Below are 13,360 nucleotides of genomic sequence, written 5' to 3'. Positions count from 1 at the left end.
ATGGGGGATCCAGAGAGATGGATGGTTTAGAGGATTTTGAGGCTCTGGCTCTAGTTGCCTGGGATTGGAGTGTTGGGGTTAGTTGGGGGCAGGGATTGGATAATTACAGGGTGAAGGTTGTGAGCACTGGATCAGGGTGCTGCATCTGTGGTGGGGCTTAGGGTTCCACAGACAACCGGGGTGGGGGGGCTCGGGAGCTGAATGGAGAATGGGAGCCCAGAAAGGACTCAAGGGCAGCGCAGCACTCTTATGGGCTAAGGGCTGCACTAATACCCTCGCCTCTTCTCCGAGCTGTCCCCAACTGTCACCCCCCTCTCGCGCTAGTCTCCGGTTGTCACCGACTGTCCCTGGGCTGGCACCGTCTGCTGGCAGCATCCCTGCTCTTTCGATGCTACCATTGGCTGAGATAGCTATCTGTCTTCCTACCCTGTTGTTAAAGCGGGAGAACGCAATCATTGGCTGACGAGACAAATTAATCGCAAGCTTGTCCCGCCTCCTCCCAGCTGTCATTCCTTCCGGACCATCTTGGGAGACCTAAAGAATTTCTCAGCTCTTTCTATTGACTGCGGATGCTGTCTGTCACCGCCCAAGTAGACATCACTGTCTGTCAATTTGACCTCCGCCTATGCCCTTTTCATTGGCTCCCTTTTGCCTCCAGGCCCCGCCTCTTACTCGCCCAGACCCTGCCTGCTTCCCCGCCCTTCCGTGCTCGTCACTCTTCAGCCATGCTTATTGGCCAGCAGGTTCAGACTCCTGCTTTTCTATTAGCCACTTCCTTCGTTCTGCCTCCTCCTGCCTGCACTCGCCTTCTGATTGGTCATCTCTCCCTCCGCCTTCGCCGTTTCCTCTTTCCAGATTACCTACCCTCTTCCCTCTTCGAGCCCCACCCACCCTTCCAACGATTGGCAGAAACCCAGTCTCTCTCTCCTATTATTCGTCCAAGTCCTCTGACGAGGCGGGAGAAAGAAAAGGAGCGCTATGGGCCGCTCCGCGCGCAGGCGTGGAACGCCGAAACGCTGGCCGCTTAGCCGGCTCTGTAGCGTGTGCGCAGGCGCAAGGTCGGTGGCTCGCCCCGAGCGGCAGGGAGGGGGCGGCGGCGAGCGCGCGCAAGGGGGTGAGAGAGCGCGAGCAAGACCCCGGCGCAAGGCGCCCCCCGGACCCCTGCCCCGCCTCCGCGCGCCCAGGGGCCTCCCGCCGGGCGTCCCGCCCCCGGCGCGCGCCGGGCCGCGCCCTTCGCCCTCTCTCCTGCCTCGGCTGGCCGCGCCGGGCGGCCTGAGGGGCGGCGCCTTCTGCGGCCTCCCCGGCGGGGGGATGTGAGGGGCGGCCCGCGGCCATGGAGACGGGCCCGGCGCCCCTGGTGGCCCCGCCGCGCCGTCATGGCGCCCCCGCGGCCCCCTCGCCGCCGCCCCGGGGCTCCCGGGCCGGGCCCGTCCTGGTGGTGGCTCCGGGACCGCCAGTGACTACGGCCACCTCGGCACCAGTCACCCTGGTGGCCCCCGGGGAGGCGCGGCCCGCTTGGGTCCCGGGGCCAGCCCAGACCTCGGCCCCGACCCCAGCCTTGACCTCGGCCGCCACGGGCAGCACTGTGGTTGTCCTGACTCTGGAGGCCTCATCCGAAACCCCAAAGACGCAGGACACCCCGGCCCCGGAACCCCCCGTGCCCACGGCAGTGACAGGAGCCGAGACGTGGATGGTTGTGGCCCCAGGGACAGACTCTGCGAAGACGGAGGAGTTTCAACCCTCACCCGCCCCAGGACCAGGGACCCCCACCGGAACCCCCACCAGGGCCCCTTCCAGAACCGCTCCTGGGGCCTTGACCGCCAAACCCCCGCTTGCTCCCAAGCCGGGAACCACAGTGGCTTCAGGAGTGACTGTACGGAGTGCAGCAGGACAGGTGACAAGTGGACATGGAGCTGCAACATCAGCATCAGCAGGACAGGCTCTTGAGGACCCCTCAGGGCCTGGCACAGGCCCTCCAGGGACTTGCGAGGCTCCGGTAGCTGTTGTGATGGTGACCCCAGCTCCGGAGCCCTCTGAAAACTCTCAAGACCTGGGCTCCACGTCCAGCCTGGGACCTGGCATCTCTGGGCCTCGAGGGCAGGCCCCGGACACTCTGAGTTACTTGGACTCCGTGAGCCTGATGTCTGGGACCTTGGAGTCCTTGGCGGATGATGTGAGCTCCATGGGCTCAGACTCGGAGATAAATGGGCTGGCCCTGCGCAAGACCGACAAGTATGGCTTCCTTGGGGGCAGCCAGTACTCGGGCAGCCTGTGAGTACCAAGTGGGCACGCAGCCGGATTGCCTCAGGGAAGCAGAGGTTAGGGGAGCGGGGTGGGTACACCTGAGGCTCAGGGGTGACTAGCAGGAGCTATCATGCCTAGAGCATGCTGAGGTTTCCGTGGCGTTAGCGTGTTAGAGTTTCAGACCACCGGTCAGATCTGGGTTTGAGCCTTAGACATTGCCGTTGGTATGTTGTGTGCCCTTGAGCTAGTGGCTTCCCCATTTCCATGCCTCAGTTTCCTCTGAAGTAAAGGATTTTTTTTTTTTTTTTTTTGAGACAAAGTCTCACTCTTTGACCCCTGCTAGAATGCAGTGGTGTCAGCCTAGTTCACTGCAACCTCAAACTCCTGGGCTCAAGCGATCCTCCTGCCTCAGCCTCCCGAGTAGCTGGGACCACAGGCTTGCACGCCGGCTAATTTTTCTAGTTTTAGTAGAGACAGGGTCTCACTCTTGCTCAGGCTGGTCTCGATCTCCTGAGCTCAAGTGATCCTTCCACCTTGGCTTCCTAAAGTGCTAGGGTTATAGGCATGAGCCACTGTGCCTGGCCCTGAAGTGAAAGACTGAATGAGATGATACCTAAGGTCGTCCCAGCTCCTTGATGTGGAACTCCAGCTACAGGCCCCATAGATATTCCGGAGTGTTGAATGGACAGGGATTCAGGTAGAGACCATCGGTCCCTTAGGGGCAGAGAGTCTAGAAGGGACACAGACACCTCCCCTCTGTAGCCCTAGGTCTGATGGATGGAGTGGTGAGGTAGGGAAGTCTGGTTGTTGGGAGGGGGACTTTGAAGACAGAGCCCCTCTGTGAAACAGAGAGGGCAGTCTTGCATTTTCACTGAAGGAAAGGGGGTGGGGGAGGCCTCTTCCCCATTTCCTCATCTCCCCCGCTGGGCTTACTCTTTCCTAGTTCCCTCCGAGGGGCCTGAGTCACTCCTGAGGTGGGGTGTGATCGCCTCTGACTTCTTCCTTCCCTCTCTCTGGATCTTGCCGGTTGTTCCCGTGCCCCTTTAACCTGCTGGTCAGTTGAGCCTACAGCACTGCCTGAAACCCCAGGTGCGAGGCCTTACACTGCGTACTAGAGATCAAATAGTCTTTTCAAGGAGCTCATCACCTAGAGAGACAGAGACAAACACTTCAACAGTTGGTTTCAATACAATATGTTAGGTTTAGCCTAGACTTCAGAGGGTGTTGTGAGCACCCAGGAAAGGGATCTTTTCCCCCAGTCTGGGAATTCAGGTGAAGCTGATCTGAATCATGAAGAATATGTAGGATTTAGTCATAGCTGTGTGTTGAGGTGGGGGAAGCCCTGTGAGACAGTTTTACAGGCAGGGTTTATAAGGTTTATAAACCAGTTTGACCCTGGTGCTTTGCCATGCGTGAAGATGCACTGTTGTACTCAGTTTATAGACGAGGAAACAGAGCAGTTGAGTGACTTGCTGCCCTCAAATAATCTGGATCTGTGTGACCAATGGTTCTCTCCTCAATACCAGGCTGTCCTAAGGAACTTGGGTTGAATTTGATTTTAGAGAGTCCCTCTTATGTACCTCTGAAGTTACCTTAAAAGCTCTTAGCGGCTCCCCACTGTCTACATGATAAAGTCCAAGTTCTTTGGCCCACACACAGGCTCCCTATTCTCCAACTCTGCCAGCCTTCCAGGTCTTTCCCACCATTCCTCATCATACCATGCACTTTGTGCTGTGGTCCTGCTGAACTAAGTTGTAGCCTCTCCCCCTTCCTATTCAGGCTGTCCCACCTGCTAGGAATGCTCTTCTCCCCCTTCTTTGTTTGCTAAATTCTACTCAATTCTTCATGGCTTACCTTAGATGTCTCCTCCTCCAGAAAGCCTTCCCTGATAACCACTGCCCCTATTTCAATTAGGCACTTTTTCTGTGTATCTTTGTCATTGTATGTCCCACACCTTATTGCAGTTATCTCCCTTCTTTGACTGTGACCTTCTTGAGGGGAGGAATGATATCTTACTCTTCCCAGCTCTTAGTAGAGCTTGGAACTGACTTATGATACAGATTGAGAGATGGTCTCTCAGTCTAAGGAGCTTTTGGGATAAAAGAAATTAACATTTCTTTGTATGCAGTCTTTATATGCAATTTCTCAATAGTTCTCACATAACTTGGTGATGTAGGTGGTGGCATGTTTCTCTATAGCTGAGGAAGAGACTCGGGTCATCACTTGGCAAGACTTTCCAGCTTCTAAGGGATAGAAACTGGAATTTGAGTTTAGGTCTGTCTAATTTCTTTTCTTGTCTTTCTCTTTTCTTTTCTTTCCTTTCTTTCTTTTCTTCCTTTTCTTTTCCTTCCTTCCTTCCTTCCTTTCTTTTCGTTCCTTCTTCTCCTTTTCTTTCTTCTCTTTCTTTCTTTCCTTTTCTTTCTTGTCACCCTGGCTAGAGTGTGGTGGTGTCATCAGAGCTCACTGCAGCCTCAAACTCCTGGCCTCAAGTGATCCTCTTGCCTCAGCCTCCAAGTAGCTGGGACTACAGGCTTGCACCACCACATTCAGCTAATTTTTCTATTTTTTGTAGAGATGGGAGTCTCACCATGTTGCTCAAGCTGGTCCCAAACTCCTGGGCTCAAGTGATCCTCCCAAAGTGCTATGATTACAGGCCACCATGCCTGGCCATTTTTTTCTTTTATTTTTTTGAGACAGGGTCTCGCTCTGTTGCTTGGGCTAGAGTGCAGTGGTGTCATCGTAGCTCACTGCAGCCTCAAACTCCTGGGCCCAAGCAATCCTCCTGCCTCAGCCTCCTGAGTAGCTGGGACTACAGGCACATGTCACCACACCAGGCTAAGTTTTCTATTTTTTGTAGAGATGGGGTCTCACTGTGTTGCTCAGGCTGGTCTCAAACTCCTAGGCTCAAGCTGTCCTCCCACCTCAGCCTCCTAAAGTGCTAGCATTACAGGCGTGAGCCACCATGCCCAGCCAGGTCTGTCTGATTTCTAAGACCCAAGCTTGCTCTTCCATTCCACTCATCTTCTAGTACTGGCTCCTACAAGTAACTGTGTCAAGACTGACGGGGCACCTTGGGTGGGAAGCTCTGACAGAGCATTGTGCAGATGAGGCAAGGAGAACTTCATCTGCCTGGGAACCTGGGGTGATTTCAGGGAGGAGGTAGAGGAAATTGCAGATGGCCCAAGGGATCTCAAGAGTTTGATAGAACAGAACTCAGACAGTTTCTTCTAAGGAGACAGAGAAGTACATTTATTTTGTATTTTATTTTATGAATGATAATTGTTATTACTTACTGGGTCCCCTGTTACGTGTTATTTCATATAACTTCTCAACTAACCCCTTCAGGTAGATACTGCTGTTCTCGACACCTTACAAATGAGGCATCTGGGGCTTTGAAAAATTGCCCAAGATCACACAATGAATAAATGGTAAAGCTAGGACTTGGATCCAGGTCTAATGTAAAATGTGGCTCTTAAATATTCTGTACTGTCTCCTCAAATTTGGATATGTCTGAAGTGGGATTTAAATATGACTTCTGTATAGAGAGCCAACAGGGAAGGAAGGTGAAGTAGGACCTTGGATGGCCAAGTGGTCCAGAAATTCTGATGTTTGCTAGCTCACAAAATACCCATTTTCTCATTCGAGCCTGGGGAGGTGGCTTGCCTCAGTTCCCCTAGCAGTCCATGTTTTACACTACGGCTACTGACCCCTTCCATGCTCCCCTTATCCTGCAGAGAGAGCTCCATTCCCGTGGATGTGGCTCGGCAGCGGGAGCTCAAATGGCTGGAGATGTTCGGTAACTGGGATAAGTGGCTGTCACGGCGTTTCCAGAAGGTTTGAGAGGGCTGAATGGTGGGCAGGGCAATGCACAAAGGGGGAAGGGCAGCATGTGCTCCAGGGAAGCCCAAGAAACATAACATCTGCCTTCTGGGCCACACTGGATAGGTGGTACTCGGGCCCTGGGGGAGGAGTAGCTTTGAAGATAAAAGGTCAGGCCAGGTCCAGTGGAGTCAAGCCCATGGGATGTGGGAGGAATGGCCGGGGGAGCCTGAGGACTGCTAGGGGAAGCTTGGAGGCTGTGCCAGCCCTTGAAGCTGTCCCCCTGCCTGCTACTTTGCCTTAGGTGAAGCTGCGCTGCCGGAAGGGGATCCCTTCCTCCCTCAGAGCCAAGGCCTGGCAGTACCTGTCTAATAGCAAGGAACTCCTGGAGCAGAACCCGGGCAAGTTTGAGGTGCGTGCAGCTTCAGGGTGTGGGGACATGTGGCCCTGTTTGTGTGAGGGGTGTCAGTTCCCCCAGATCGTGAGGTAATCCCCGCTGTCCCACTGCAGGAGCTGGAACGGGCTCCTGGGGACCCCAAGTGGCTGGATGTGATTGAGAAGGATCTGCACCGCCAGTTCCCTTTCCACGAGATGTTTGCTGCTCGAGGGGGGCATGGGTAAGGTGGCCTGGCCACGGGGGCCAGTCAGCAAACTTTGGTTGAAGGCTCCAGGTGGACACAGGCTGGTTGGAAGCAGTTCTTGCCCTCTAGGACTTACTTCTTGAAGAGTGATCTGCAGTGGATTAAGTGTGAAGTCATGTCAAAGGAGCTGTGCTGGGAGGGAGACTCGCCTCTGGGGACATGTGTGGGGACACATCGAGGGCTCATTGAAGAGGCTGCAGTGGGTTCTGCAGGGTAGATGGGAGTGAGAACAGGGACAGGGTTCTCTTGCCTGGGGGTTATGTGTGCTGTGTCTGGGCAAGTGGGGGTTGGGTGGAGCTGAGGCTGGAATAGAAGTTTGGGGCCAGATCACCAAGGCCCTTAAATGCTGTGCCAAGGCTCTTGGATTTTTGTTCCGTAGGCCAAGCCTCCTCAAGATACGGTGTATATATACTGTTCCCTAGTAGTATGCAGGAGGATCTTAGGTGGTTCTCAGATGGACATTTTTCATCAATAAGTTCATCCTTTAGCAAATATCTATCGAGCACCCACCTGTTGTCTGCTAGGCACTGTCCTGTCACAGATGACAACAGTGAACAAAAAGACAAAAACTCCTGTCCTTATGGGTTTATTATATTTTAGTGGGGATAAACAGTAAACCAGATAAAGGAATGTTGTACGTGAAATGGTGGTATTGAACAGGAGTTTAAAGCAGGAAAGGGGAATAGAGAATGTGAGTGGGAGTGGGTTACAAGTGACCTGATCTGACTTATGTTTTTTTTTTTCTTTTTCTTTCTTTTTTTTTTTTTTTGAGACAGAGTCTCACTCTGTTGCCCAGGCTAGAGTGCCGTGGCGTCAGCCTAGCTCACAGCAACCTCAAACTCCTGGGCTTAAGCAATCCTCCTGCCTCAGCCTCCCAAGTAGCTGGGACTACAGGCATGTGCCACCATGCCTGGCTAATTTTTTTTCTATATATATTTTTAGTTGTCCAGCTAATTTCTTTCTATATTTAGTAGAGACGGGGGTCTCGCTCTTGCTCAGGCTGGTCTCGAACTCCTGACCTGGAGCGATCCTCCCGCCTTGGCCTCCCAGAGTGCTAGGATTACAGGCACTGACTTATGTTTTAAAAGGATCATTCTGGCTGTGCTGAGAACAGACTATAGGGAGACAAGGGCAGACACAGACTGGTTAGGAGACTTTTTCCATAATCCAGGAGAGAAATAATGACAGATAGAGCAGCATGGTAGCAGTGGCAATAATGGGGAGAAGTTGGATTCTGGGTATATTTTGAAGGTGGAGTCAAAGGGATTTGCTAATGGATTAGACCTGGAGTGTGAGAGTAGAGGAAAGAGGAGTTAAGGATAACTGGTAAGCTTTTTGGCTTGAGAAACTAGTAGAATAGAGTTGCTATTTACTGATATGGATGGAGGAAACAGGGAAAGGTAGGTTTGGGGGCATATGAGGAGCTCTGTTTCAGAATATTAAGTTTAAAATGCTTATTGGACATCCAGATGGAGATGTGAGTAAGTTGGGTGTATAGGGAGAAGTTTAAACGAGATAAACTGGAAATTGAGATGTGTCAGCTTATAGAGTTATTATAAGAGTTGTAGAGTTGTAGATTATACATAATCTCTACAAATCTCACCCATGGGACTGGACGAGGTCACCAGGGCAGCAGAGGTAGATCCCAAGGGATGTCTGGGGATTGAGCCTGCAGCTCCAACATTTTGAGAATGAACCGGTAAAAGAGACTGGAATGAGAAGCTAGAGGTGGGGGGGACAACAAGGAGAGTGTGGTCCTAGAAACAAGTGAAGAGGGGCTTCAGGGGTCCGCTATGTGGAATGCTGCAGATGGGTCAAGTAAAGTCAGGCTGGAACACCGACCTCTGGATTGAACGCTGCGAGGTCCTTAGCGACGTGGTTAAACACAGTTCTGTGTGGAGCAGTGGGTGAAAGCAACTGGAGAATGGCAGGAAGGAAATTGAGTCTGCTCTGGAGGAGGTTCGCTGAATAGGCGAGGAAAGAAATGGTGTGGTATTTGGAGGGCACAGTGGGGTCAAGAGACTTTTCTTAAGCTAGAAGAAAAAGCAGCATGTGAGTATGATAGGAATGATCTAAGAGAGAGAGAGAGAGAACTGATGATGCAGGAGGGACGGGAGGGTTGCTGGAGTGAGGGCCTGTGTAGGTGAGAGGGGATGGGATCCAGGGCCCAAGTTAAGAGCTGTGCTTGGCTAGGATCACAGACAGTTCACCCGCAGCAACAGGGGAGAAGCAGGGACGCAGACGCAAGCAGGTGGGCGGATGCAGCGTGGGAGCTCGTGGAAGTTATGTGTTTATTTTAATATGTATTAGGTAAAATAACCAGCATATCAAACCTGTCATTTCATGGATGGTTTTGCAAGGTGGAGAAAATATATAAAGTAAATAACAGTAAGGGTGGTATGCAGATAAAATACAAATGAAGACCACACTTGAATGACTGGGTTTTGGGAAGAGTTATAGGCAGTGGTCAGGACTGTGCAAGGCTGGAGGCAGTGAGAGATCTGGGAGGTCATGACTTTTCTCTGGGCAAGGGATGGAGGTCTGAGCTGCAAAGTGGCTGCGGAGGTGGACAGAGGAATGGGAAATCGAATTCAGGATGCAGCATCTCTTGAGCTTGGAGTGAGGAAGGTGCTTTTTTCTGATGTGGGGTGAGTGGATGGAAGTCCCAGCCACAGTGAAGGGGCAGCCTCAAGAAAGAGGAGTAGGTCTAGGGCAGAGACTTTGTTCTTTTGGATGTAGAGACAGGAGGAAGCTCTGAGGCACAGCTGGCTTCCAGGCCTTCACCAATAAGCAGGATCCTCTGGACGTGCTGGGGAGAACTCATGCAATCCAGTGAGAAAGATAAGGCAGGCCCTGTCCCGGGAGAGCTCCTGCTCTGGGGTGATAAACACATTCAGTGCTAGAGAAGGGCCGATGCTGTGGCTGTGGACAGCTTCCTGGAGAAAATGACCTTGAAGGTTTATGGGATGATTGCAGAGGGAGGGAGAGGGCGCAGCCTGTGCTGGGAATGGTAGGGAGCATGCGGGGTGTGCAGCCAAGGGCGGGAGGCCTGAGCCTGGAATGCCCCACCTATGCTGAACCTCTGGCTGAAGCTTGAAAGGCAGGACTGGGAAGGGGGATGGAGGAGTGTGGGGGTAAAGCCCTGAGGTGAACCTGGAACTGGATGTGGGCAAGGAGGAGTCCGGGCAGGTCTGATTTGGGTCAGAGCACCCAGCTCCTGCGATTGCCCTCACGGTCTTCTGCACTCCCCACAGGCAACAGGACCTATATCGAATCCTGAAGGCCTACACCATCTACCGGCCTGATGAGGGCTACTGCCAGGCCCAGGCCCCGGTGGCTGCGGTGCTGCTCATGCACATGCCTGCCGAGGTCAGCACAGGTGGTCCCGGTCGGGCAGGGGTGGGATGTAAGCAGGGAGCGGTATCAGCACGTGGGTGTGCTCATGGGAATGACCCTCCTCATTCTTGCCTTTCTCAGCAAGCCTTTTGGTGCCTGGTGCAGATCTGCGACAAGTACCTCCCAGGTTACTACAGCGCAGGGCTGGTGAGTGTCTGGAGGCTGGGTGTGTCTGGGGCTGTGACTTTCCCCTACGGCTGCAGGGAGGATGCTGGCCCTTCTGTCCCTCTCCTCTGGGCCTCTCCCCATTGAGGTGAAGATCCCCTGTCAGAGCTGCTTGAACCCCAAGGGCCACAGTGGACTGAGCCCTCTTCTCATGGCTCATTCCACCTCCAGGAGGCCATTCAGCTGGATGGAGAAATCTTTTTTGCGCTCTTGCGCCGAGCCTCCCCACTGGCACATCGGCACCTGCGGCGACAGCGCATTGACCCCGTGCTCTACATGACAGAATGGTTCATGTGCATCTTCGCCCGTACCCTGCCCTGGGCTTCAGTGCTGCGTGTCTGGGACATGTTTTTCTGCGAAGGTATTTCTGTGGCCATCCAAGCCATGAGGGGCTAGGGTTTCCATGGTGGCTGCCAGAGGGTCCTGTCACATTTCTGGTGTCCTTTGACGAAAGGTACTTTTGGGCTGAGGCATCACTGTATGCAGCCTGGGGGCTGGAGAAACTGAGGCCTGGTCTTGGTTCTGCCACCAGCTTAGAGCCTGCTCTCCCTCCCAGGAACCCGAGACCCACAGCAATTCATTTTCTTCCTGGTGCCTCAGTTGCTTCATCTGTAAGGTTGGCAGCAGATAGTAGGGATTGGGGCTGTGAGTCCATCCTAAATGGGACAGGCTGAGATCCTGGGCCTGGTTGCCCCATTCTCTTTTCTCTCCAACCCTGCAGGCGTTAAGATCATCTTCCGGGTGGCCCTGGTGCTGCTGCGACACACGCTGGGCTCGGTGGAGAAGCTGCGCTCCTGCCAAGGCATGTATGAGACCATGGAGCAGCTGCGCAACCTGCCCCAGCAGTGCATGCAGGAGGATTTCCTGGTGCATGAGGTAGGCCTTGGGCCTCAGCATACCCACTCCCCGCCTCAGCCCATTCCTACCCTCATTTTCATTCTGGTACCAATTTCCTCTTTGTCCAGGTGACCAATCTCCCAGTGACAGAAGCACTGATTGAGCGGGAGAATGCAGCCCAGCTCAAGAAGTGGCGGGAAACCCGGGGGGAGCTGCAGTATCGGCCTTCACGGCGACTACATGGCTCCCGGGCCATTCATGAGGAGCGTCGGCGGCAGCAGCCACCCCTGGGCCCCTCCTCCAGCCTCCTCAGCCTCCCTGGCCTCAAGAGCCGAGGCTCCCGGGCAGCTGGAGGGGCCCCCTCCCCACCCCCTCTGGCACGCAGGGCCAGTGCTGGGCCTGCCCCAGGGTCTGTAGTCACCGCTGAGGGACTGCACCCATCCCTTCCCTCGCCTACTGGCAACAGCACCCCCTTGGGTCCCAGCAAGGAGGCTAGGAGGCAGGAGAAGGAGCGGCAGAAACAGGAAAAGGAACGGGAGAAGGAGCGGCAGAAACAGGAAAAGGAACGGGAGAAGGAGCGGCAGAAACAGGAGAAAGAGAGGGAGAGGCAGGAGAAGGAGCGGGAGAAGCAGGAAAAAGAACAGCAGAAGCAGGAGAAGGAGCGGCAGAAGCAGGAGAAGAAGGCTCAAGGCCGCAAGCTTTCGCTTCGTCGAAAGGCAGATGGGCCCCCAGGCCCCCACGATGGCGGGGACAGGTCCTCGGCAGCTGAGGCCCGACAGGACGCTTACTTTTGACCTCTGCCCTGGGGCTGGACTGCATGGCCCCCCCCATTTCCCTCGGCCAAGAGCAGGTCTGGCCTGGGGTGCTGTCCCCAGCTCCCTCGACAGGCTGTCCCTCCTTCTGAGGAAAGTGGCTTTCCCTGTCTCCTTGCCAGCTGCTGATCCCTACACAGCCAGGACAGCCACAGTGCGCAGGGCAGCTGTGAACAAGTCTGGAGCCTCTCACTTCCAGTTAGGCCCAGCTGGGGTCTCTGTCACTCCTGCCCCAGTTTCCTCTGGGGTCCCCTCCCAGGTGCTGTCCTGACTGGCCTCTTGTCACCACAGGGGTGACTCTTGGCGATGGGAGTCAGCAGTTCTCAGATTCCTACACTCCAGTGGCTCCCTTACCCGCGAGGTGGAGCTAGGTTCCTTTTCCCTTCTTCAGCCCTGCCTGTCTCCCCACCGTCCTGGCTGGAGGCTCAGGCTCTCCTTGCTCTACTTCTGGACATCTGTGTGTTGTAATTATGTACAGAGGACCAGGTTGGCCCGGGGTCGGGGTGCTTGCTCTGTCTTCTGTCCTTTGGTTCTCCTTCCACAATGCTCCTGTACTCCGGTTTATTTAAGGGGACATGCACTGGAATAGGAAATGTCCCCAACTTCTCTTCCCCCACTGTCCTCCTTCCCTCCCTTTTCCTCACCCACCTTGCTCTGTATTCATTCTCAGGCCTCCCCTTGCTTTGTCTCACCAGGACCCCCACCTTTCACCTTGTTCCCTCCAGCCCCTATCTGGGTAAAGGGTCTTTCCTTGAGCTCTGGGGGTGGAACCCAATGTTTACATTCTCTTCTCTCTCTGCCCCAGCCCATGAGGCGCTTTGAGGAACCGGAAAAGAACCTGCTGTGTACCTGGACCCTTGGTCTCCTGCCTTGTTATTTGATGAGGGGGTTGGGGCAAGGATTAGAGAGGGAGGGAGAGAGCCAGGGCCTGGGTCTCTATTGAAGCAGTCTGCTGAGCTTGGTGAGTAGGTGCCTCTTGGTCTTTGGTCCATCTCTTGGTCACTCACCAACAAACACTGGTTGAGCTCCTGCTCCAGCTTTGGCTGGGATCTGCGGCCTCCACTGTCACTGGCCTGGAGCTTTCTGTGTACCACCTGCAGCACCTGGATCTCCTTCCCAAAGTGCTCATGCAACTCCTGGAAGCTGGTGGGGGTACTGAAAGTGGCTAAAAAGCCACAGTCCTTTGGGGTTGAGCTGGGCTCTTGGCCAGCTGCCTGGCACAGCTCCTGGCAGTGGGCCTGGGGGCGGGAGGTAGCAGCACAGCCAGCTGCCTCCAGCTCACCCCAGCCAGCTCCCAGCTCCTCCTGTTTTTCTGCAGCCAGCTTGTAGGCTGTGCCCTCCACCCCAGGAATGGTAAAGGCATAAGTTTCTGTGGCCTTAAGGTGTCGCTCCACCTGGCAGTTCAACAAAATGAGGCCCAGGGCTGTGTGTTCTGCCTGGTGTTCC

General features: G+C 54.4%; 1 protein-coding gene across 1 annotated transcript; it reads left to right on the top strand.

The window, feature by feature from the left end:
* Window positions 1-941: 941 nt before the first annotated feature.
* On the top strand, window positions 942-12,767 carry TBC1D10B (TBC1 domain family member 10B). The gene is made up of 9 exons (XM_069485986.1): window positions 942-2,271; window positions 5,979-6,078; window positions 6,368-6,475; window positions 6,574-6,680; window positions 9,959-10,073; window positions 10,182-10,247; window positions 10,437-10,626; window positions 10,987-11,141; window positions 11,231-12,767. Exons 1-9 carry the CDS (start codon window positions 1,334-1,336, stop codon window positions 11,894-11,896), a joined length of 2,445 nt encoding a protein of 814 aa, XP_069342087.1. The 5' UTR covers window positions 942-1,333; the 3' UTR covers window positions 11,897-12,767.
* Window positions 12,768-13,360: the final 593 nt, after the last annotated feature.

The sequence above is a fragment of the Eulemur rufifrons genome, chromosome 14, assembly GCF_041146395.1.
Source record: "Eulemur rufifrons isolate Redbay chromosome 14, OSU_ERuf_1, whole genome shotgun sequence".
Taxonomy (NCBI): domain Eukaryota; kingdom Metazoa; phylum Chordata; class Mammalia; order Primates; family Lemuridae; genus Eulemur; species Eulemur rufifrons.
This window is presented reverse-complemented; position numbering and strand designations above follow the sequence as displayed.

Coding starts and splice junctions, on each gene's coding strand:
- TBC1D10B (XM_069485986.1), top strand. CDS start 1,334: ATGGAGACGGGCCCGGCGCCCCTGGTGGCCCCGCCGCGCCGTCATGGC. Junction 6,681..9,958: donor GCTGCTCGAGGGGGGCATGG/GTAAGGTGGCCT, acceptor CACTCCCCACAG/GCAACAGGACCTATATCGAA. Junction 11,142..11,230: donor AGGATTTCCTGGTGCATGAG/GTAGGCCTTGGG, acceptor CTCTTTGTCCAG/GTGACCAATCTCCCAGTGAC.